We start from the raw sequence: 26,390 nt of genomic DNA, 5'->3' as shown, positions 1-26,390 counted from the left end.
AATAGTGGATCCAGGTTGGGAGTGTCTAAGTCTTCGCTACTGATGGAGACTGCCAGACGGAAGGTTTTCCTTAAAGGGAAGGTACCACGTTTGTAGGTCATTAATAAATCACTGTAATGTAGCATAACATGCTGCTATAAGCAAGTTTGAAATGCATGTGAAACAGATATTATGTGTTATATAAGTTTAAAGAATGCACTGGGGGCTGACATCTTGGTTTTGCAGCAGTAGCAGGGCCCTATCAGTGTCAGATTACGGCACCCCATGGACATAGGAGATAATAGACCAGCACGGACCCTATCTGTAACATTGCAGCAGCATTAGCAGTGAGCTGGGCACGCCTCTGTGGGCTGCACAACTCACTGCTGTAGGTGTGACTAGCTGCCATTTTATTATAGCCCTGTGCTCTCTATCGCAGGACAGAAGAAGCCCTCACTGCTCCTCTGTACTCCAGGCAGGCACGTCCTCTGCTCTCACACGCTTCTCCTGCCGTGTCTCCCCCTCCCCCTCACACACAGTCCCTGTGATCTCTGGTAAGCTGCACTCACAGCCTGCAGAGAGGGAGGTGACACCTGGAGAGAGAGAGCAGGGCAGCTGACAGGTCAGGGATTAAGGTGGGGGAAGGGGGATGGCAAGAATGTTATTCACAAAAAATGCTGCTGAGCCCACTGTGTTCTGCTCCTCTGTAAACAAGCTGTGCCTCTGATGCAGTAACTGCTGGTGATAGCAGGTCACAGGGCAGTCACACACAAAATGGTGCTGCCCTGTGATGCTGCTCTTCATTCTTACTGTTAGAAGCAAAATTGGGGCAGTAACTGCCGACATCACCATTTCCCTCCCCTTTTGGGTGGTCTAATATCCCTGGGGCAGAGCTGCTAAATCTTACTATAGCTGCTTGAGGTCTAAAACGGAAAATGCTCCCCCTAGTGGTAAATATGTATATTTGTAGAAAAATATATAATATTTTTCATATAGAAATGTTTGCAAACAGTGCAAACATTGCATTAATACATTTTAATTACTATTTTAAGCTTAATTTCACAAAAAAACAAAATACAAGAAAACTGGTGGCACCTTCCCTTTAAAAGCTTTTATTTTAAATAGAAACACGTTGACTTTGAAAACCTAAGTCAAGCAGGACCTCTTCCTCAGGACAAAACCTCAGGACCTCTTGTCGTGAGGAACAGGTCCTGAGTGACTTCGAAACACATTGACTTTGTAAAATAAAAGCTTTTAAAGGAAAATCTTCCATCTGACAGTCTTGATCAGCAGCGCACACAGACACATCAAACCTGGATCCACTACTTTCAGGCTCATTATATATTGAATAAAAAAATTGAGGAAGATATGGGGAAAAATATACAGGAGAAAAAAAAATACACTTACCACATTGGGTTCTGGGGCTTCATCTTTTCAACCATCAACAGTATAAATAGCAGATTAAAGGGGTCTTTTTTCTTTTTAAATAAATCCAAAGTGACAACCCAGCTCTTCCTCTCCCCATTCCTTACAAGGGTGCAGCAGTGGAGTCTTGTCACCACCACTCGGCAGGATCAGATCACAGACAGTAACACTTCGGTTACATTGTGTTTATTTCATGGTTCACAAAAACATTATATATAAAAGATGCAACAGTTATTTACAATAATTACATGATGTCCACCACGCTGACAATAAATAAAACCACATTGGCACCATCATTTCCCCCACAATGGACAGAAGCCGATGTGTCCTACCATATTGGTCTGAATAGTAAGACTTTCGCAGTAAATGTCCATGGCAGGAGCACTTGTGGATGAGATACACTAGCTGTATTTGATGTTCCTGTGTAGATCCTCCACTTCATATTTCCACATAGTACGGAGTACAGGATTGTCCGATAGATCACTGATCTTCACGGCACGAAGAATGGGCTCAGGGCTGCAGGAAAGGACAGAGCCCATCACCATCACATACTTTCCTGTGAAAGAGAAACCAACGTTTCATTCTGACCCAATAATTGACACCATACAGCTAATGTTCAGAGCCAGTTCTTCACTTTCAGGAGCCAACTTGACATATTTACTTCTCCATCTTCCTGTGCATTGATGGACAGCGCTGACCTAGCTACAAAACCTCTAGGGCTTGTTTTCACTTGCAAGGAACACGTCCGTGTCTCGCATGTGGAAACAAAGCTCTGGTGCCGGCACTCCAGAGCAGAGCGTGCGGCCGCATAGCAACACATGCAGCCACACGCTCCGCTCCGGAGTGCCGGCGCCAGAGCTTCGTTTCCACATGCGAGACACGGACGTGTTCCTTGCAAGTGAAAACAAGTCCTTAGACTGCACAGCCCTGCCCACAGCATCTCAATCAGCCCTTAGCAGGCACTTTTAGGTTTCAGCGTACGTGGCTCCAAAAAGTTCTTGTTCGGATAATCAAATTTTTGCTTTTTTTCCACGCCATTTTATATGCTGTTTTTGCTGATATGAAGGGAAAATTAAAGAAAAATACAACACTTTTTTTTTAGTTAGAGGGCAGCTAAAGACATTTTAAATTGTGTTCCCCTTTCCGAAAAAAAAAAAAAAAAAATTATATATATATATATATATATATATATATATATATATATATATATATATATATATATATACATATATATACACATATAGCTTTTTCTTTTTTATGGCGCGGAAATTGAAACAGATTCAGACTGGTAATGTCTCTTTATTTATGTTTGTTTATTTTACTTTTGCCATTTTTTTTTCATTCATTTTATACCTTGTGCCCTAATAGGTTCTTAAAAGACCTTTTCAACATTAATATAATATTTTTATTACTGATTTCTGATTATTTTAAATTTGGATACATCACATTTTTTATTTAGCTTTTAGACTTCAATCTTTAATGGCTTATATTATACCCTGCGATACTTTAGTATTTCTGTGTACAGTGTAAATAATGGTCCAACCTGTAACCGAGTTTCATAGGAGTACCAAGGTTGCAGCCATGGCGGGGGCCTTGAGAAGGCCATGACTACCCATTGGCTCCCTGCAATTGCTGCCATGGGGAGCCGAAGGTTCGCTATAGTAGCTGATAATTGAGGCAGTGACCTGAGTTAGCTCCAGTCACTGTCGTTACTGGGAAAGGACTACAGTAACCATTAAAATGGTTGTCTGGTATAAATTGATAAGTCACACACAGTGACTGCAGACTTATCAATTTAGATCAGACAACTACTTTAAGGGTTTAAAGAGGACCTGTCACTTGCCAAAAATAGTTGTTTTTTTAACATGCTGTAAATTAAATTTTTCTCCTGAATGTGGCATTATTTTTCTTTTGTTCCTGTGACTCTACCTTCCTCAGATACGGCCCCCCATATCGTCCTTTTATCTAAGTGTCGGTGACATTTTAAGGGGTTAAATGTAAAACAGTATTATCCTTCCTCTCAGTGGAAAGTACTAATCAGGGGACTTGTATAAATAAGGCATCATGACATACTCAGGATCAGGCTAGTTTTATGCAAACTACCATCTAGCCAGAAATAAAATATACACAATGTAAACTGCACGCTTTCCCGGAATGGTTTCCTGTTCCTATAATAGAGTGCAAACAATATGCAACATATGGAAGTTATGGTTTCCAGATAACTCTGCAAGGTCAACATATGGTTTATAGCAAACAAGAAACAGAAAGTGAAAACCAAGGGGTCACAAAAAAAAGTTTTTATTGAGAAATCTGGAAGTAAAATATAATGCCGAGTTCCCCAGATGAAGGCAATGACTGCAGCAGCTCTCCCTTCTCAACCATTTATATATATATATATATATATATATATATATATATATATATATATATATATACACACACACAACCCTTATGCTATTAAAGGCTTGTTCACATGCTATATTTTTCAGGAGTAAAAAAGATGCACTTTAAAGTACCAGCAAAGTATGAGATTTCTGAATTCTCATGCTGCTTATTTTTTCTTGTGGATTTCAACCATCAAATCGTTTTTTTCTAATCTGCAGCATGTCAATTCATCGAGCATTTTTTTTTTTTACTTATTAAAATGAATGGGGGGGGGGAAAACAAAAAAAGCGCTAGTAAAAGCTCATCAGAAACGCGTTGATTTTTGGCATAGTTTTTACTGCCAACACTCTGGTTTTTGGTGCAGAGAATTTACAGACTGTACGGGAATTTACATGGAACGGCCGACCCTGACCCTGCGCCGTCACCACGTGAACACAGTGTAATGATCGCTAAGATTTCATAGTAAACAATATTTCTGAAGTCACAGCAGATTACAATTATACTAAGAAAAAATCAGATATTTTCTCCAGGTGCCAGTACAGGGACTTTCCATCTGGTCTGAAGTTTTCAGTAATTCCGCTGCCTCCTTCCTTATACTACAGTTTTTAAGATAAGCCTGGAGGAATCATCTACCAGCATTACGAGGGGATACATGGGGCATCTTAGGTAGTATGTGGGACATTACATGGAGACTGATCATTGATGTTTAGGAGGGTCAGTAGAAATGCTGCTCCTCAGGCTGCCACCCTCATATACACCTACCGATCATAATGAATAATTAAAGACCGGCTTTAGGTAAAGTATGCTGACGTCAGAGTTACAGACCAGTACAGAAGTCACCTGCAGAACACCAACAGTCCTGGCCAAAAATTTTGAGACTGACAAGTTTTTTGCTTTTCCTAATGTCTGCTGCTTCAGCGTTATTAGATCTTTTAAAGTCGGATGTTTTCATGGTTACTGAAGTACATGTATTTCGTAAGTTTTTAAACTTTTATTGATAAATATATCCAGTTTATATAGGGACTCAATATTTGCAGCGTTGACCCTTATTTATCAAGTCTTCTGCCCTTCGTACTGACCACTGGAAATTAGCCTCTGGGCTCATACTCATCTGTGAGGAAAACGGACGAGTGCAATCAGATTTTTTCATCTGACCACTGTTAATCTATAACTCACAGCACATCTGCATTTTTGTCAGCTAAAATCGGACTGAGAAAAACATTGCAGCGTGCTGCGATTGTCCTCATATCTCGGACGAGACTTGCTAATGCAAGTCAATGGGTGCGAGAGGAAAAAAACCCACAGCACTCGTACCATGCAAGTAGTCTGATTTTTACACATCCATGTGTCCTTGAAAACCTGTCATTTCAGCAGCAACATACAGTAAAATCACAACGTGACCCGACGACAAAAGAGAATAGATATATACAGATAGGATAGTCATAAACATGTCAGTGACATAATTAGTGCACTGCTTGTGTAGCTTACTGAATATTGATTTATTAAATACATCTCTGGAAAAAAACGGTATGGGATCCCCCCAAATTTTATTAAAGGGAACCCTGTCACCCCGAAAATCGCGGGTGAGGTAAGCCCACCGGCATCAGGGGCTTATCTACAGCATTCTGTAATGCTGTAGATAAGCCCCCGATGTTACCTGAAAGGGGAGAAAAAGACGTTATATTATACTCACCCAGGGGCGGTCCCACTGCTGGTCAGGTCGGATGGGCGTCTCTGGTCCGCTGCGGCGCCTCCCATCTTCATTACAAGACGTCCTCTTCTGATCTTCAGCCACGGCTCCGGCGCAGGCGTACTTTGCTCTGCCCTGTTGAGGGCAGACAAAGTACTGCAGTGCGCAGGCGCCGGGCCTCTGACCTTTCCGGCGCCTGGGCACTGCAGTACTATCCTCTGCCCTCAACAGGGCAGAGCAAAGTACGCCTGCGCCGGAGCCGTGGCTGAAGATCAGAAGAGGACGTCTTGTAATGAAGATGGGAGGCGCCGTAGCGGACCGGAGACACCCATCCGACCGGACCAGCAGCGGGACCGCCCCTGGGTGAGTATAATATAACGTCTTTTTCTCCTCTTTTAGGTAACATCGGGGGCTTATCTACAGCATTACAGAATGCTGTAGATAAGCCCCTGATGCCGGTGGGCTTACCTCACCCGCGATTTTCGGGGTGACAGGTTCCCTTTAACCAGCAGAGGGAAAGCCGACAGCTGGGGGTTAATGTTTAGAGCATGGGAAGGGGTTAATACATAGAGCATCCCAGGCTATTAACAATGAGCTCACAGCTGTATACTTAGCCATTCCTAGTTATTAAAACGAAGGACCCCCCCAAAAAATAGAATTATTCTTACCGTTAATTCGGTTTCTAGGAACCTTCCACGACGGCATATGGAGGTTGTCTCTTTGCCCTAATGGGGAACAGGAAACACAGAGAGGTTTAAAAGGACCTCCCACCTGCCAGTGACTTACAACTGAAACCATAGCACCGGTTTACCTTCTGAATCCCAGAACTAGTCCAGGAATATGTATCGGGTGGGAAATTAGTGCCGTCGTGGAAGGTTCCTAGAAACCGAATTAACGGTAAGAATAATTCTATTTTCTCTAGTCACCTTCCACGACGGCATATGGAGGAATACCAACTAATTTGGCACTAGGGAGGGACAACGGCCTGCAGAACTTTACGGCCGAAGACCAAGTCCTTATTGGACAATACATCTAATCTGTAATGTTTAGAGAAAGTATGAAGTGAAGACCACGTTGCTGCCCTGCAGATCTGCTCTGGGGATGCACCTGCTCTTTCTGCCCAGGAGACTGACGTAGATCTTGTTGAATGGGCCTTGATCCCTACTGGAGGTATTTTGTTTTGAGCAAGGTAGGCTTCCGTTATAGCCTTTTTGATCCATGTAGCAATGGTACTTTTAGCTACTTTTTTACCCTTATTTTGCCCAGAGGGATGGACAAAGAGGTTATGATCGATTCTGAAAGCACGGGTCTGATCTAAGTATTGCAGCACAATACGTCGGACGTCCAGAGTGTTGAATCTTCTTTCTTCCGAATTTGCAGGATTATGGCAAAAGGTTGGTAGAACAATCTCTTGGGAACGATGAAAATCAGAGACTACCTTCGGAAGAAAAGAAGGATCTAGACGAAGTACTATTGAGTCATCTCTCACTAGAAGATACGGCTCTCTTATAGATAAGGCTTGTAGTTCACCCACTCTTCTAGCCGAAGTTATGGCTACCAAAAACACAGTTTTATAGGCAAGATTTTGAAGAGAGCAGGAGGACAAAGGTTCAAAAGGCGGGCCTGTAAGACCTTGAAGCACCACATTAAGATCCCATGGGGGAACTATTATCTGTTTTCTAGGATTCATCCTAGTTGCTGATGTTAAGAATCTTTTGATCCAGCGATGACCTGCCAGATCTTCATCAAAAAAGGAGCTAAGTGCCGAGACCTGGACTTTGAGAGTACTGGGCCTAAGACCCATTTCTAAGCCTTTTTGTAAAAAATCTAAGATGTTAGGTATATTAGGCTTGAGAGGGTCTGGAAGGTTAGGTAAACAAAAAGACGAAAACTTTTTCCATATTTTGTTGTATATGGCGTTGGTTACTGGCTTTCTCGACTTTTGGAGAGTAGCTATGACGGGGTCCGATAGACCTTTTGCTTTCAACACGTGGGCTTCAGTAACCACGCTGCTAAGTTCCATTTCTGAGGGTCTGCGTGGAGAATAGGACCCTGAGAGAGGAGATTGTTCTTTTGAGGTAATGTTACCGGTCCATCCACTTGTAGTTGGATGACCAAGTTGTACCAACTTCACTTGGGCCAAAAAGGAGCTATCAAGATAGTCGGAGTCCCTTCTGATCGTATCTTCCTTAGAACCTTTGCCAGGATTGGGATTGGCGGAAATGCGTAGGCAAGCTGGAAGTGCCAATCTTGGACTAGGGCATCCAGACCTCTGGGATTGCCTCTTGGGTTCAAGGAAAAGAAGGTTTTGACTTTTGCGTTCTGGTAAGAGGCAAAGAGGTCGACCTCTGGAAGACCCCACTTTTGAACTAGCATATTGAACGTCTGAAGATCCAGGCTCCATTCGCCAGGATGAATGTCCTGGCGACTCAGTTAATCTGCTTGAATATTTGCAGTCCCTTTTAGGTGAATTGCCGTCAGGGACAGCAAGTGTTTTTCGGCCCAATAAAAAATTCAAGCGGAGATCTTTTTCAGACTGAGGATTTTTGTACTGCCCTGGTGCTTGATATGAGCCACCGTGGTCATATTGTCTGAATAGATCTGGACATGTTGACCAGAAATCTGACGGCTTGCTGCCAACAGGGCCTCTTCCACAGCTTTGAGTTCTCTGAAATTTGACGATTTGTTGCTGATTGACTGGTTCCAAAGACCTTGGTAAGGAACATGATTTATTATGGCTCCCCAGCCCCTCCTGCTGGCATCTGTCTTGATTGTGACTAGCGGAAGCTGAATCCAACTTACACCTTTCAGGAGGTTTGTGGAATTCATCCACCATGTTAAGGATGCTTTCACTCGACCGGGTGTGTGAATCCTTTTTATTAGAGTGCCAGGACGACCATCCCATCTGTCTAGAATGTGGGTTTGAAGAATTCTCGAGTGAGCTTGAGCCCAAGCCACTGATTGTATGCAGGCTGTCATGGAGCCTAAGAGAGACATTCCCTCCCGAAGAGTAGGAAATCTCGTCTCCTTGAATCTTCTGACTTTTGCTACTAATGGTAGCCTGTGATCGTCTGGGAGAAAGGACATCTGTTTTGCTGAGTCCAGAACCACACCCAAGAACTTTCTGGTTTTTGAGGGTTGAAGCTGTGATTTCTTCATATTTGGAATCCAACCCAGAGACTTCAATATCTCCAAAGTGGTTGACACATGGGACATCAGGGTCATCTCGGTGGGGGCTACTATCAGGAGATCGTCCAGGTAGGGCACTATGCAGACACCTTGACTCCGGATAAATGACACTGCTTCTGCCATGATTTTGGAGAATACTCTTGGTGCTGAGGAAATGCCGAAGGGAAGGACTTCAAACTGATAGTGCTCCACACGATGACTCCCCTGTATCGCAAACCTGAGGTATTTTCTGTGTCTCGGGTGGATAGGGATGTGAAAATATGCATCCTTTAGGTCGATGGTTGCCATAAAGGAGTGATGTCCTATCAGAGGAATTGCAGATCTTACAGACTCCATCTTGAACTTGCGATATTTCACATGTTGGTTTAGACCCTTTAAGTTTATAATAATTCTTACATCCCCTGAGGGTTTGGGTACTAAGAACAGCCGGGAATAATGTCCTTTTCCCTGTTCCAAAAGTGGAACTGGGGAGATCACATTTGATTTCATAAGATCCCTGAGACCTAAAGTCAATAAACTGTGATCTCTTGAAGTCGGCAGGGTAGTAATTTTTAGACCCTGAGGGGGGGAAGAAATTAACTCTATTAATAGGCCCTCCTTGATGACATTGAGGACCCAGTGGGAACTGGTGATATTTTCCCACTGACCCACATATTTCGAGAGTCTCCCCCCTACCGGGTCGGAGTCATTGCTTGTCCTGTTGGGACTGTTGCTGCTGCTGCTGGGGGACAAAAATATTTTTCCCTCTACCTTTTGCGTAACTCCACCTGCCGGTTTTGCCTTTCCCTCTTTGAGGGGGCTGAGACTGTGGGGCACGAAAAAACCGTTTTCTCGGTTGTTTTTGCTCCGGGAGTGCCTTTTTCTTGTCAGTAGCCTTGTCAAGAATATCGTCTAAGGCCGGACCGAAAACATAATCTCCCTTAAAGGGTATAGCACACAACTTGGCCTTTGAGGTGATATCACCGCTCCATATTTTAAGCCAGAGGGCTCTTCTAGCAGAGTTGGAGAGTACGAGAGATCTGGCAGCCACTCTAACAGATCTAGAGAAGCGTCAGCCAGAAACCCAGAGGCTCTATGCAGGATGGGAAGTGAATCTAATAACTCACCTCTCGGGGTATCCTGAGATATATGAGACTCTAATTTCTCCAACCAGCAGGAGAGGGCCCTGGCAACACAAGTGGAAGCGACATTGGCCTTAAGGATAGACGTAGAAGTTTCCCAAGATTTCTTTAGGAGACTTTCAATCTTTCTGTCCATAGGATCCTTTAATTGTGAAGAATCCTCAAAAGGGAGTGCTGTTCTTTTGGCGACTCTAGCCACCTGCACATCAACCTTTGGAATGTCCAATTTGATTACTTCACCCTCTAGAGGAAATCTATGCTTCATTTCTGCAGGGGTAGTGAGGCGTTTCTCAGGCTGTTCCCATTCCTGATTAATCATACTAACGATGTTAGCGTGCACCGGGAACCCCACTCTCTTCTCCGATCTGAGTCCACCAAACATCTGATCCTGTACGGACTGTGGTTCATATTCCTCTTCTAGGCCCATAGTATTACGGACAGCAGATACTAAATCCTCAATATAATCTGAGGAAAAGAGGTATTTCCTGACCTCAGCTTTAGGTGAATTTTTCTCTTTTTAGCTGGGGAATGTGGTGGCGGAGGTGGAGGAGTAGTAAAAGCTGCTAACGAAGATTGCACCTCCTGTTTTACTAAGGAGCGAATTTCATCCAGCAGAGATGGTTGCTCAGCTTTTACAATCTTGTCAGTACATGGCTGGCAGAGTCTTTTGTCCCAGTTAAGAGGGAATTTAGTAGAACAGACTGGGCACTTCTTTTTAATAGCGGCTTTAGGGGCAGACTTCTCTCCCTGAAATGACAAGGGAGAGGGGAGTGAGGACATTAAACCCCCTATAGGTACTACCTCCCGGATCCTATCCCTGCAAAACACTTACTGTAGCAGGGGTAGCGCTGGGCTCCGCAGATGCAGGGCACAAGGAACCATCCATACTGGGAAAAATAGTCTTACCTCAGTGGTGGTTCAGCAGGGTTTAAGAACGCTGTCCGCACCTGCCTCCAGCAATCAACAGTTCCCCCTCCCCCTCCGGGATCCATGTGAGGGGACGCCATCAGTCCGACACGCCGGCCGGCGAACCCGGAAGAAGCGGCCTCCAGGAGAACGAAGGACCGGAAGTGACGCGCGCGACCGCCGACGTCACATCCGGAACGCCGAGCCGGCAATGGAGGGGGAGAACGCCGAGCAGCTCATGGAGGAGCCCGGCGAGGGATCCCAGGCTTGCTTTGCCCTCGTGGGGGCGCGGGAAGGCCGGGAGGGGGTCCCTGAGGCACCTGCATAGCAGGACGACGGGAGCAGCAGGGGAGGAGGCGGAGCGCGACCATCAGCTGCCCGGCTATAACAGGCAGAGCCTGCACAAAGGTACCGCAGTCGCCGGCCACAACAGCACCTGGAGACCTCTCCCTGTCCCATGGGGAACAGGAAAGACACTGGCAGGTGGGAGGTCCTTTTAAACCTCTGTGTTTCCTGTTCCCCATTAGGGCAAAGAGACAACCTCCATATGCCGTCGTGGAAGGCGACTAGAGAAAAATGATGTAGGGTCCCCCTGTAATAACCAGCAAAGGCTAGGCAGACAGCTGTGGGGTGATATTAATAGCCTAAGTGGGGGCCATGACCTTTCTGATGGCACCGCGAGCATGAGAACTTTCTTGCGCTCGCAGTGACATCAGAGAAGTGAAAGGAGTTCATTAGGAGGCACTAAGCCAGGATGTACAGCTCAGAGTCTCTGCTGGATGGCAGACTGTATAGTCGCATCATGCAACAATGCAGCCTGCCATGTAGCAGAGCTAGATGCATCACGGGTAGTGTTGAGCGATACCGTCCGATACTTGAAAGTATCGGTATCGGATAGTATCGGCCGATACCCGAAAAATATCGGATATCGCCGATACCGATATCCGATACCAATACAAGTCAATGGGACATCAAGTATCGGAAGGTATCCTCATGGATCCCAGGGTCTGAAGGAGAGGAAACTCTCCTTCAGGCCCTGGGATCCATATTAAAGTGTAAAATAAAGAATTAAAATAAAAAATATTGTTATATTCACCTCTCCGGCGGCCCCTGGACATCAGCGGGAGGATCCGGCGTCCGGCACGGCTTCTTTCTTCAAAATGCGCGCCTTTAGGACCTGTGGAATGACGTCCCGGCTTCTGATTGGTCGCGTGCCGCCCATGTGACCGCCACGCGACCAATCAGAAGCCGCGACGTCATTCCTCAGGTCCTAGAAGGCGCTCATTCTAGGACTTTAGCTGAGGAATGACGTCGCGGCTTCTGATTGGTCGCGTGGCGGTCACATGGGCGGCACGCGACCAATCAGAAGCCGGGACGTCATACCACAGGTCCTAAAGGCGCGCATTTTGAAGAAAGAAGCCGTGCCGGACGCCGGATCCTCCCGCTGATGTCCAGGGGCCGCCGGAGAGGTGAATATAACAATATTTTTTATTTTAATTCTTTATTTTACACTTCCGATACCGATACCCGATATCACAAAAATATCGGATCTCGGTATCGGAATTCCGATACCGCAAGTATCGGCCGATACCCGATACTTGCGGTATCGGAATGCTCAACACTAATCACGGGACAATTAGGCTATTATCCTCTCATCGGACAGGTAAGGAATATGGTTGTTTATTGTTTTAATTCTTTTACAGGAGACATTTGCTTTAGTGCAGTGGGCATTGAGATGAGTATACGTGTTTTTGGTAAATTTAGCTTCATTAAAGGAGTCTATGTAATCATTTTAAATAAAGGATTTTATTCTGGGTGTTACTTTTTTTTTTCTTTTTACAATCTATGAGGTTAGCAATAGGAGCGTCTTGTAGACGCCTCTCCATTACTAACCTCTGGGCTTCATGTCATCTGACAATACAAAGGTGACATCAACCCCAATACTATCAACCCACTTGCAACCTCATAAGGCAAAGGGGAAGAGCGAGACTAAGTGACAGAATTGGCACAATGTTAGAAGAAGAAAATGCAGCACTCACCATGTTGAATCTGGTTTTTCAAAGTCCTTTATTTCACCTTCAATTGCTTGAACGGGTCCAGGATTATACATGAAACGGCCGTGGTCCATCGCTCCTCTCACCGCATGCCTCCTTGACCTGCACATCCATTTCATTGTTGATGCCACTTAAATGGACTCTGTCACCTGAATTTGGAGGGAACAATCTTCAGCCATAGGGGCGGGGTTTTCGGGTGTTTGATTCACCCTTTCCTTACCCGCTGGCTGCAATATTGGATTGAAGTTCATTCTCTGTCCTCTGTAGTACATGCCTGCACAAGGCAATCTTGCCTTGCGCAGGCGTTTACTATGGAGGCCAGAAAATGAACTTCAATCCAATATTGCAGCCAGCGGGTAAGGAAAGGGTGAATCAAACACCCGAAAAACCCCGCCCCTATGGCTGAAGATTGTTCCCTCCAAATTCAGGTGACAGAGTCCCTTTAAGGTGAAATAAAGGACTTTGAAAAAACAGACTTAACATGGTGAGTGCCGCATTTTTTTCTTTGAACATTGATTCTACATGTGATTTATTCATGATGAGCACCGTATACCAATTGACTATTCTGCTGCATCTCAGAAACTAAGGGATCGTTCATCTGCAGGTGTGACACAGGTGCTCTACTGGTGCCGTTCTACTTTTAAGGGCTCCTTTCCATTTGCGAGAAACACGGCCGAGTCTCGCATGTGAAAACCCTCCTCTGGCGCCGGCACTTGGGAGAAGAGCGTGCAGCTCCATGTGTTGCTGTGCGGCTGCACGCTCCGCTCTGAAGTGCCAGAGCTTGGTTTTCACATGCGAGACACGGACGTGTTCCTCGCAAATGGAAACGAGCCCTTATTCTAAGAATAGACAGAATTGGCACATCATATAGATTCACCATTTCTAGAGCAGCTACAGGGAATTTTATATCGGGCATTTGAAGATGGAGTAATTAATAAAAAGGTGCTAGATGGTCTGATTGTTAAAGTTCCAAGGGTTCCAACCTTTTACCTTCTTCCCAAGGTCCACAAGGTCCCGGTCAGCCCCCCTGGACGTCCGATTGTGTCAGGCATACAGGGTATATGTGACCCTGTCTGCAAATTTATTGACTATTTAAAAAAACTTGTGGAAACATTACCATCATTTGGCAAAGACACAACGGACGTCCTGACCAGGGTTGACGGGGTCTTTGTGGACCAGGGGACTCTCCTTGTGACGGCTGACGTGGAGGCCCTGTATACCTGTATCAATCACCAGGATGGACTACGGGCGGTCCGCTTCTTTCTGGGGGCCTCCGACCTAGACGGCCCTCTGGGTGAGCTTATCCTTGAGTTGTTGGAGTTTGTCCTTACCCATAATTTTTTTACTTTTAAAGATTGTTTTTACCAACAAAAGCGTGGCGCAGCCATGGGTGCGGCCTGCGCGCCCGCCAACCTCTTCCTGGGTTTCTGGGAGAGGTTGGTTTTTGGTGACACGGGGGCGGGGGCCACCGACCATGTGCTGTGTTGGCTACGCTACATTGATGAGGTTTTGTTTTTTTGGAGTGGGACAGAACAACAACTCAGGGATTTTATGGCTGTGCTCAATATGAACACATTTAATATCAGACTCACCTACAGGTATGATTATAACACAATTGATTTTTTGGACATCTGCTTGAGGGTGAGTTCTGATTCATCTATTCAAACTGATGTTTTCCGCAAAGAGACGGCGGTCAATTCATTGGTACATGCTTCATCTGGGCACAGCCAAGCCACAATTAGGGCCGTCCCGGTCGGACAGTTCCTCCGGATGAGGCGGATCTGCTCGACTGAGGATAGCTTCAAACAACAGGCGGAAGATCTGAGTAAACGCTTCCAAGAAAGAGGCTATAGTAAAAGGTGTATTCGATACGGGTATAACAGGGCCAGGAGGACTCCACGCAATCATCTGCTATATAAAAAAACGGAAAAGGAGGAGGGTAACGAAACAATCAGATTTACATCTGAATATAACCACGAATGGAATAACATCAGAACCATCCTGGCAAAACATTGGCGTATTTTGAGCACTGAGCCCTCCCTGGGTCCGTACTTATCAGACAGTCCACTTATAACCCCACGTAGGGCCAAAAACCTAAAAGACCTCTTGGTCAAAAGTCATTACACCCCACCCGTTCCCAATTTGTTTGGGATCTCGCGACGAACTAGGGGTTGTTACACGTGTGGCCACTGTCTGGCCTGCGCCAATGTCCTGCGCTGCACCTCATTCCACTCAGTGGATGGAAAGAGGGAATTTCAGATCAAAGATTATATTTCCTGCAGTAGCAAGAATGTTATTTATTATGCTACGTGCGGGTGCCCACTAATATGTGGGTTTGACATCCAGAGAACAGAGTGAGGGTGAGGGAGCACTGCGGGGCATTGGCGCGGCGAAGACGGTGGCTGACATATCGGAATTAACCACTATCCCCAAGCACTTTCGCGAAGTACATAATTGTGACCCAAGGAGTTTTAAGGTGCGGGGCATCGAATTGGTGCATATGGGGATTAGAGGTGGCAACATCAAACAAGTTTTGGCTCAGCGTGAGTTAAAATGGATAGTGGTGTTAGACACAACCAAACCTCATGGGTTAAATGAAGCTCTAAATTTCTCCCCTTTCCTGTAATAAGACATAATGGGTTACTCTCAATAAGGTTTCCCCTGTGGATTTTCCTCTTTTGTGTGTTGTTTTAATTTGTGTGTAATTTTATTCTTATTTTTTTATTAATTTAGATTGCTTTGTGTGTGTGGGATCGACTTCTCCCATTGATCACGGTGGGGTTCTCAAGCAAGCAGTTGCACTATATGACATCTTATTCTACTCCCTGCAAGAATATGGATGATGGATCCTTGTAAGAATATGGACTATGGATTGCCGCCGGAACCGGACTCATATACGCCATCTATATTGTGCATACTATTTATACGGTGGTGGCAGTTTTGTGTGTGCTGTTCCATATCCATACCCGCTAGGGAGTACATGCTGTAGTGCGCGTGCGTGCTTGCCTCGGTCCCTGCGCCCCTGGTGTCCGGCCTGTTCACGTCCGCGGATGTTGATTCGGTTGCTAGGTTTCTTGTGGCCAATCACCATCTGCTAGACGTAGGCCGGGCTACGGGGTGGTAGGGGCGGTGAGCCGCGAGCGCATGCGCCGCTTTATATGGCTTGATGACTCACCCGGTCACATGATTAGCATGTGACCTGGGAATTATGGGATATAAGGTCCTACAGCAACAACACATCCCCTTGAGAAAGCAGTATAACGGCAGCGAAACGTGCGTCGGGAGTAGCGCCCAATCCAGGGGGCATCTTCATGTGGTAAGATCCTTGGTTTATGTGGGGTCCCAGGAGAGATTTCTACAGTGATTTTTGGTGTTAGACACATATGGTTCCCTGGGACACACTTTATCTCCACCCTTGTTTGCGGTAGGATGTGTCTCCCTTTATTGCATTCATTACCTTCCCACATGCACACAGCCACAGTGGCTATACTTGCAGGACGTGGGGTGTGTAGGTTGTTTTGCCATTAGGAGGTATTTTTCTCCGCTCCTGGGGGTCGCTTAGGAGATTTAGGATCTTATTTGTGTCATATTTTGAGTATGGTTACATTTGGTCCACACTTTATATATACAGGTCCTTCTCAAAAAATTAGCATATAGTGTTAAGGGTACCGTCACACAGTGGCATTTTGATCGCTATGACGGCACGATCCGTGACGTTCCAGCGATATATCCGTGACGTTCCAGCGATCTCGCGGTGTCTGACACGCTCCTGCGATCAGGGACCCCGCTGAGAATCGTACGTCGTAGCAGATCGTTTGAAACTTTCTTTCGTCGTCTAGTGTCCCGCTGTGGCGGCATGATCGCATGGTGTGACAAAGGTGTGCACGATATTGGATACGATGTGCGCATAGTAACCAACGGCTTCTACATCGCACATACGTCATGAAATTATCGCTCCAGCGTCGTACATTGCAAAGTGTGACAGCAGTCTACGACGCTGGAGCGATATTGTTACGATGCTGGAGCGTCACGGATCGTGCCGTCGTAGCGATCAAAATGCCACTGTGTGACGGTACCCTAAATTTCATTATTTACCATAATGTAATGATTACAATTAAACTTTCATATATTATAGATTCATTATCCACCAACTGAAATTTGTCAGGTCTTTTATTGTTTTAATACTGATGATTTTGGCATACAACTCCTGATAACCCAAAAAACCTGTCTCAATAAATTAGCATATCAAGAAAAGGTTCTCTAAACGACCTATTACCCTAATCTTCTGAATCAACTAATTAACTCTAAACACATGCAAAAGATACCTGAGGCTTTTATAAACTCCCTGCCTGGTTCATTACTCAAAACCCCCATCATGGGTAAGGGTACCGTCACACTATAACATTTCGATCGCTACGACGGTACGATTCGTGACGTTCCAGCGATATCGTTACGATATCGCTGTGTCTGACACGCAGCAGCGATCAGGGATCCTGCTGAGAATCGTATGTCGTAGCAGATCGTATGGAACTTTCTTTCATTGCTGGATCTCCCGCTGTCATCGCTAGATCGGTGTGTGTGACACCGATCTAGCGATCTAGCGATGCGATCCAGCGATGCGTTCGCTTGTAACCAGGGTAAACATCGGGTAACTAAGCGCAGGGCCGCGCTTAGTTACCCGATGTTTACCCTGGTTACAAGCGTTAAACTAAAAAAAAAAACAAACAGCACATACTTACATTCTGGTGTCCGTCAGGTCCCTTGCAGTCTGCTTCCAGCACTGTGACTGCCGGCCGTAAAGTGAAAGCAGAGCACAGCGGCTGTGCTTTCACTTTCACTTTACGGCCGGCAGTCACTGAGTGCGGGAAGCAGACTGCAAGGGACCTGACGGACACCAGAATGTAAGTATGTGCTGTTTGTTTTTTTTTAGTTTAACGCTTGTAACCAGGGTAAACATCGGGTAACTAAGCGCGGTCCTGCGCTTAGTTACCCGATGTTTACCCTGGTTACCCAGGGACCTCGGCATCTTGGTCGCTGGAGAGCGGTCTGTGTGACAGCTCCCCAGCGACCACACTACGATTTACCTACGATCACGGCCAGGTCATATCGCTGGTCGTGATCGTAGGTAAATCGTATAGTGTGACGGTACCCTAAGACTAGCGACCTGACAGATGTCAAGAAGGCCATCATTGACACCCTCAAGCAAGAGGGTAAGACCCAGAAAGAAATTTCTCAACAAATAGGCTGTTCCCTGAGTGCTGTATCAAGGCACCTCAATGGTAAGTCTGTTGGAAGGAAACAATGTGGCAGAAAACGCTGTACAACGAGAAGAGGAGACCGGACCCTGAGGAAGATTGTGGAGAAGGACCGATTCCAGACCTTGGGGAACCTGAGGAAGCAGTGGACTGAGTCTGGTGTGGAAACATCCAGAGCCACCGTGCACAGGCGTGTGCAGGAAATGGGCTACAGGTGCCGCATTCCCCAGGTAAAGCCACTTTTGAACCATAAACAGCGGCAGAGGCGCCTGACCTGGGCTACAGAGAAGCTGCACTGGACTGTTGCTAAGTGGTCCCAAGTACTTTTTTCTGATGAAAGCAAATTTTGCATGTCATTCGGAAATCAAGGTGCCAGAGTCTGGAGGAAGACTGGGGAGAAGGAAATGCCAAAATGCCTGAAGTCCAGTGTCAAGTACCCACAGTCAGTGATGGTGTGGGGTGCCATGTCAGCTGCTGGTGTTGGTCCACTGTGTTTCATCAAGGGCAGGGTCAATGCAGCTAGCTATCAGGAGATTTTGGAGCACTTCATGCTTCCATCGGCTGAAATGCTTTATGGAGATGAAGATTTCATTTTTCAGCACGACCTGGCACCTGCTCACAGTGCCAAAACCACTGGTAAATGGTTTACTGACCATGGTATTACTGTGCTCAATTGGCCTGCCAACTCTCCTGACCTGAACCCCATAGAAAATCTGTGGGATATTGTGAAGAGAAAGTTGAGAGACGCAAGACCCAACACTCTGGATGAGCTTAAGGCCGCTATTGAAGCATCCTGGGCCTCCATAACATCTCAGCAGTGTCACAGGCTGATTGCCTCCATGCCACGCCGCATTGAAGCAGTCCTTTCTGCCAAAGGATTCCCGACCAAGTATTGAGTGCATAACTGAACATTATTATTTGTTGGTTTTATTGTTTGTTATTAAAAAACACTTTTATTTGATTGGATGGGTGAAATATGCTAATTTATTGAGACAGGTTTTTTGGGTTATCAGGAGTTGTATGCCAAAATCATCAGTATTAAAACAATAAAAGACCTGACAAATTTCAGTTGGTGGATAATGAATCTATAATATATGAAAGTTTATTTGTAATCATTACATTATGGTAAATAATGAAATTTAACACTATATGCTAATTTTTTGAGAAGGACCTGTATCTACATGTATGTCCCTCTGGTATGTTTCATTGGTGTTTTTTAATTGTGTGTTAATTTTTTTTACTAGTTTTCTAATAAATATGTATCTTTTTCTAAAAACTCCCGTTGTCCTCCTATATGTATACCATTTCTGGAGTGGCTGAAACCTGATGTTTTTAGTCGGGGAGGGTGCCAATATCCATGGCCCCTTCCTAGGTTATTAATATCAACCCACAGCTGTGTGCCTAGCCTTTGCTGGTTATTAATTATAGGGGGACCATACGTCATTTTTTTTTGGGGGGGGGTCCCCTATTTTATTAACCAGGAAAGGCTAAGTATACAGTTGTGAGCCGATATTAATAGCCTAGGAAGCTCAATGGGTACTACCCCCTTCCCAGGCTATAAACATCTGTCCCCAGCTGTGCGTTCTCCCTCTGCTGGTAAATAAAATGTCGGGGGGGAATCGCACGCCATTGTTTTTGGAAAAAAAAAAAATATATATATATATATATATATACACGTATGTGTACAGTGGGGCAAAAAGGTATTTAGTCAGTCAGCAATAGTGCAAGTTCCACCACTTAAAAAGATGAGAGGCGTCTGTAATTTACATCATAGGTAGACCTCAACTATGGGAGACAAACTGAGAAAAAAAAATCCAGAAAATCACATTGTCTGTTTTTTTAACAATTTATTTGCATATTATGGTGGAAAATAAGTATTTGGTCAGAAACAAACAATCAAGATTTCTGGCTCTCACAGACCTGTAACTTCTTCTTTAAGAGTCTCCTCTTTCCTCCACTCATTACCTGTAGTAATGGCACCTGTTTAAACTTGTTATCAGTATAAAAAGACACCTGTGCACACCCTCAAACAGTCTGACTCCAAACTCCACTATGGTGAAGACCAAAGAGCTGTCAAAGGACACCAGAAACAAATTTGTAGCCCTGCACCAGGCTGGGAAGACTGAATCTGCAATAGCCAACCAGCTTGGAGTGAAGAAATCAACAGTGGGAGCAATAATTAGAAAATGGAAGACATACAAGACCACTGATAATCTCCCTCGATCTGGGGCTCCACGCAAAATCCCACCACGTGGGGTCAGAATGATCACAAGAACGGTGAGCAAAAATCCCAGAACCACGCGGGGGGACCTAGTGAATGAACTGCAGAGAGCTGGGACCAATGTAACAAGGCTTACCATAAGTAACACACTACGCCACCATGGATTCAGATCCTGCAGTGCCAGACGTGTCCCACTGCTTAAGCCAGTACATGTCCAGGCCCGTCTGAAGTTTGCTAGAGAGCATTTGGATGATCCAGAGGAGTTTTGGGAGAATGTCCTATGGTCTGATGAAACCAAACTGGAACTGTTTGGTAGAAACACAACTTGTCGTATTTGGAGGAAAAAGAATACTGAGTTGCATCCATCAAACACCATACCTACTGTAAAGCATGGTGGTGGAAACATCATGCTTTAGGGCTGTTTCTCTGCAAAGGGGCCAGGACGACTGATCCGGGTACATGAAAGAATGAATGGGGCCATGTATCGTGAGATTTTGAGTGCAAACCTCCTTCCATCAGCAAGGGCATTGAAGATGAAACGTGGCTGGGTCTTTCAACATGACAATGATCCAAAGCACACCGCCAGGGCAACGAAGGAGTGGCTTCGTAAGAAGCATTTCAAGGTCCTGGAGTGGCCTAGCCAGTCTCCAGATCTCAACCCTATAGAAAACCTTTGGAGGGAGTTGAAAGTCCGTGTTGCCAAGCGAAAAGCCAAAAACATCACTGCTCTAGAGGAGATTTGCATGGAGGAATGGGCCAACATACCAACAACAGTGTGTGGCAACCTTGTGAAGACTTACAGGAAACGTTTGACCTCTGTCATTGCCAACAAAGGATATATTACAAAGTATTGAGATGAAATTTTTTTTCTGACCAAATACTTATTTTCCTCCATAATATGCAAATAAAATGTTAAAAAACAGACAATGTGATTTTCTGGATTTTTTTTTCTCAGTTTGTCTCCCATAGTTGAGGTCTACCTATGATGTAAATTACAGACGCCTCTCATCTTTTTAAGTGGTGGAACTTGCACTATTGCTGACTGACTAAATACTTTTTTGCCCCACTGTATATATATATATATATATATATATATATATATATATATATATATATATATATATATATATATATATATATATATATATATATATATATATATATATATATATTTATATATATATATAATTTTTTTTTTTTGGAAAACTGTCTATATGACCAGGAGTTGCTCTATGTAAAAAAAACTCATGTTAGAGTCGCATTGCATTTGCATGGAAGTCAGATGCTTTGTGTTAAAAATCAGATTGTGCTCGCATGAAACTTGCATGACACTTGTCCCACTTTTCTGGACTGAAATTGGACTTTTTTGTTGTTGTTTTTATTCTGTCTATTCCGTGCTTGGAGTTCATCACAATTTCTGTGTTCTTGAGGATTGACCACATGATCTCAGTGCGATTGAGATCTGGCAAGTTTCCAGAACTTGAACCTAAACTTTCAATGTTTTGCTTGCAGAGCTCCTTAGTTATCACTCATCTTGTGACATGGTCTCCAACATACTGGAAAAAGCATTGCTTGCAAATAGCACCAGGTCACATGGGAAAATAAAAGTCAACACTGTAAATATTGAGTCTTTACATAAACGTGATGTATTTGTCACTGAAAGAGTAAAATCCTATAAACTGCTGATAACTGTACTTCTGTAAACATAGAAACATCTGAGCAACAGATCGAAAAACACGGAATCAGACATTGTGAAAAAGAAAACGTGTGCCAGTCTTAAAGCTTTTGGCCACGACTGTAGAATAATACCGTGGCACATCTCTGCGGTGGAGCGCACGATACTGTGCTGTAGGGATATATACCAATGTCTCAGGCATCATTCACATGATTTTGTTGTACGTGTGAAGTCAGCATTTTACTGACGGCAGTAAAACATTTCATTTTATGGGGTTACTCACATCAGGAATTTGAATTTTGGGATGAACCCAGTATAACCCCACAAAATAATAATTAAAAAAAAAAAAAGTACATAACTGTGCCGCCGGGTTCTTTGCAGAGGCTTGGGAAAACCTTCAGAGCTTTTTCTTGTGCATATGATTAAAATGGACTCAGATGAAACAGATCCACTTATTTTAATCCTGCTGCTCCCATCTATTGAATTATAGGTATTTTGTTTTTATTAAATCCCCCACACGGCTTCAGGGCTTTTTATTTAGTGCTAATTTTTATCCAAGGGGGCGTGGCTCACAGGATTATCTGTGGGGTGTCTTTAGGCTACTCTGCATTATTCTGAGATCTAACGTTTCTCCTTGCGGACAGTGACATACCGGCTCTGGCATGCCAAGGTAAGGAAGCTTACTCCCCGTGCAATGCTCCTCTGGGAACTGTAATATGCACGTTGCCTCTTCAGAGAGGAAGAGGACTTGATCTCTATAGCGCCACCTGTTGGAAGCAGCAATCATACAAAGGGTCGCTAATAACTTGTAGATTGCTGCTTCCAACAGGTGGCGCTATAGAGATCAAGTCCTCTTCCTCTCTGAAGAGGCAACGTGCATATTACATTTCCCAGAGGAGCATTGCACTGTGAATAAGCCAGCTGGTATGTCACTCTCCACAAAGAGAAATGTTACCTTTTAGATCTCAGTCCTGAGCCTCTCATCTAGCCAAATCAGTTCTCATGCTTTGCACTGCTGAGGGCCAATAGTCCAAAACACCGTGTCTGTACATTGAGAATCTGACTTGGCTTTTAACCCAAGTCATATTGCAAGACTCGTTAAAGGGTCGATAGTGACGTGTAGGATCGCTACTTCCAACAGTTGGCGCTATAGAGGTCAAGACCTCCCACCTGAAGCAATACTGCATTATTCTGTGATTCCTACCGCCTTGATAAAGAATATAAAGGTTCGCACTAAACAGAAAAGTTCCAGATCTCTGGAAGTGGATAGATTTAAAAAAAAAATAAAAAAAATTATATATAGTGTGAACGCAGGCTTATCGGGGGTTGCGGCAGAGGTACAGCGGTGGGTGGTGCGGAGTGCAACTGAGCAGGGTCCCTTCTTCAGGATGTATCCCATCTTTGTATCCTATTTTGATGTATTGTTTTGACATATACTTTACAGTCACTGACGAAGGTCACATGCGTGACCGAAACGTTTGAATTGTGCATTGGGATAAAATAAAATATCCAATCTTCTCCTCAGAACAAGTTGAGTGCTGGGTTTTGTTACTACTTATACATTTCTGCCACTGGCATCTTGAAGAAGGGACCCTGCACAGGTGCACTCCGCACCGCCCACCGCCGCAGCATCGCCACACACCTCTGCCGCCATCCTGAGGATGGAACCCTACTCCAGCTCTACCTCACCTCCGACATCTGACCCGCAGCAGTGCCCCACTTCTGCCACCGCCGGCTTCTTGAGGAAGGGACTCTGCCTTCTGTGACCCCGCTGTACCACCGCCGGCTCTCAGGTAAGATACCTTAAATTCAGACAATAAAACGGACCCCCACCTTATAAAGGTCTTTTCTGCTTTTTTCCACCCCAAAACTTGGGGTGCGTCTTATAGTCAGAAAAATACGGTATTGAAAAAAAAAAAAAACATTAGTCAGGGGAGCAGTGGGTATAAGGTAGGAGCAAAACCTGGAGACTATTCACCTGGTGTCAAACCCTTTTAGGCTTCATTCACACATCAGAGTTTCTATCCCAATGCCAAGAGAACAACTTCTAGAGAAAACCTATACCAGAGATTGACCTCTGTCCTGTGCTTTGGAAACAATCCTGGTTTTCGCATAGAAATACTGTTGCGTGAATAAAGCCTTAAAGGGGTTGTCCGGCCTTAAGTTATAAGTCTGCAGTCACTATGTGACGCACTGCGCTCTATGACCCTTCTCCAGTGCTGGGAGTGACGGGGTGTATCTGCCAGTATGTGATCTGCATACACATGTGGCACATGCTGACTAGCTTGGCACAGACTCGCTCCAAGTAAGTGTATTGAGCAAGGCCGGACAAGACTAGTCGGAATGTGCCTGGGAGTCTGCAAATCGCTACCCGAAAATCCATCACAGCGTGCAATATGTTACATACATGGTGTGATCGCAGACTTGTAGCCTAAGGCCAGACAACCCTTTTAAGCGTTATTTAACTATTAAAGGGGTTGCTGACTACTAGAACAACCCCTTCTCAATCTGAATGTTTGCCCCCGTTAAAATAAAAACACCTATACTCACCTCCTGTGCAGGCATCGTTCCAGCATTCGCGTGCGGTTCTCATGTCACATGAGCCCCGCGCCTAATCAGTGCTGGCGTCACTGTCCCCCGCTTTTGGACGCTGCGGCTGGCCCTTTAAAGATGCTTTCTTTGCCCTACGATAGTGATGCCCCCGCTTTAGGACAGTGGTGGGAGAATACTGCAAGCCGCATGTAACCTGTGCACGGCGGACAGCAGAGCGCCACTCGCTGTATTGTGCCACTCCTGGGTACTGCTAAATAAATAAGGCAGCACACTGCAGCGCTAGAACATACAAACTTGAAATACGAAATTTGAACTGCATTACTGCACTAGAAATATGAAAAATGAGAGCGTTTAGCGCATAAAAATGGCCAATTTTATGTGTACCTGGTAGCCCCTTTACGGCATCTCTCTTACACCAGGTCCTACGCTTGCCTTACCTCGCTGAGAATAAACGTCCCCATCTGAATGGGTACATGTGAAAACCTCTTCCTAGACTAAAATTCTCTCTCTCTATGGAGGGGTATTGGACCTGCTGTAATTAAAACACCTGTGGCTAGAAGGCCATTTTTATGCGCTAAATGCTCTCATTTTTCATATTTCTAGTGCAGTGATGCAGTTCAAATTTCGTATTTCAAGTTTGTATGTTCTAGCGCTGCAGTGTGCTGCCTTATTTAACTATATACGAGTTGGCGACTCTAGGTTCAGCACCTGTTCACACTTAGTCTATGTTTGGATGTGCAGGTCAGGTTTTTGAAATGTACTCCTGGGTACTGCGGCTCAACTCCTATTCATGTGTATGGGAGCCGAGGAGCTCCCAGAGGACCTGCACAATACAGTCGCAGTGTGGACCCCATACAGCCCGGGCACACCGTGCTCCCGCACCCCTCAGCACCATACAGCCCGGGCACACCCCGCACCCCTCAGCACCATACAGCCCGGGCACACCCCGCACCCCTCAGCACCATACAGCCCGGGCACACCCCTCAGCACCATACAGCCCGGGCACACCCCTCAGCACCATACATCCCGGGCACACCCCTCAGCACCATACATCCCGGGCACACCCCTCAGCACCATACATCCCGGGCACACCCCTCAGCACCATACATCCCGGGCACACCCCTCAGCACCATACATCCCGGGCACACCCCTCAGCACCATACATCCCGGGCACACCCCTCAGCACCATACATCCCGGGCACACCCCTCAGCACCATACATCCCGGGCACACCCCTCAGCACCATACATCCCGGGCACACCGTGCTCCCGCACCCCTCAGCACCATACAGCCCGGGCACACCGTGCTCCCGCACCCCTCAGCACCATACAGCCGGGCACACCCCGCACCCCTCAGCACCATACAGCCCGGGCACCCCCCGCACCCCTCAGCACCATACAGCCCGGGCACCCCCCGCACCATACAGCCGGGCACACCCCGCACCCCTCAGCACCATACAGCCGGGCACACCCCGCACCCCTCAGCACCATACAGCCGGGCACACCCCGCACCCCTCAGCACCATACAGCCCGGGCACACCCCGCACCATACATCCCGGGCACACCCCGCACCCCTCAGCACCATACAGCCGGGCACACCCCGCACCCCTGCAGCTCTCGGCGGCCGGCATACCTTGCTCCAGGCACGGCTTCCCCTTGGGCACCTTATCAGCCGCACACACAGTGAAGGTGTGGCTGTCATCGGTCAGGCGCAGTGTGGTCCCTCGCTCCGGCCGCACCTGGATCACACTGCCCTGCATCCACACCACGCTGACCTCCAGCTCCCCGCCGCCGGGACACTGCTCCAGCCAGAAGGACGGCCCCGGCCGCTTCTTACACTGCGTCAGCCGGGCCGCCAGCATCTTCACCGGGGGAGAGCTGAACTGTGCTCCCGCCGCCTGCACCGCATTCACATCCGCCGCCATGTGTCTCCCAAGTC

The 26,390-nt window shown here is 45.8% G+C and overlaps 1 protein-coding gene across 1 annotated transcript; it reads right to left on the bottom strand.

Moving 5' to 3' along the window:
* Positions 1–1,574: 1,574 nt before the first annotated feature.
* Positions 1,575–26,390, bottom strand: RMI2 (RecQ mediated genome instability 2). Its single transcript, XM_069734044.1, has 2 exons — positions 26,085–26,390; positions 1,575–1,960 (listed from the first exon to the last, which is right to left on the bottom strand). The coding sequence occupies exons 1-2, from the start codon at positions 26,374–26,376 to the stop codon at positions 1,806–1,808; spliced, it is 447 nt and encodes a 148-aa protein (XP_069590145.1). The 5' UTR covers positions 26,377–26,390; the 3' UTR covers positions 1,575–1,805.

This window comes from Ranitomeya imitator, chromosome 7, assembly GCF_032444005.1.
Source record: "Ranitomeya imitator isolate aRanImi1 chromosome 7, aRanImi1.pri, whole genome shotgun sequence".
In the NCBI taxonomy this organism is placed as follows: domain Eukaryota; kingdom Metazoa; phylum Chordata; class Amphibia; order Anura; family Dendrobatidae; genus Ranitomeya; species Ranitomeya imitator.
This window is presented reverse-complemented; position numbering and strand designations above follow the sequence as displayed.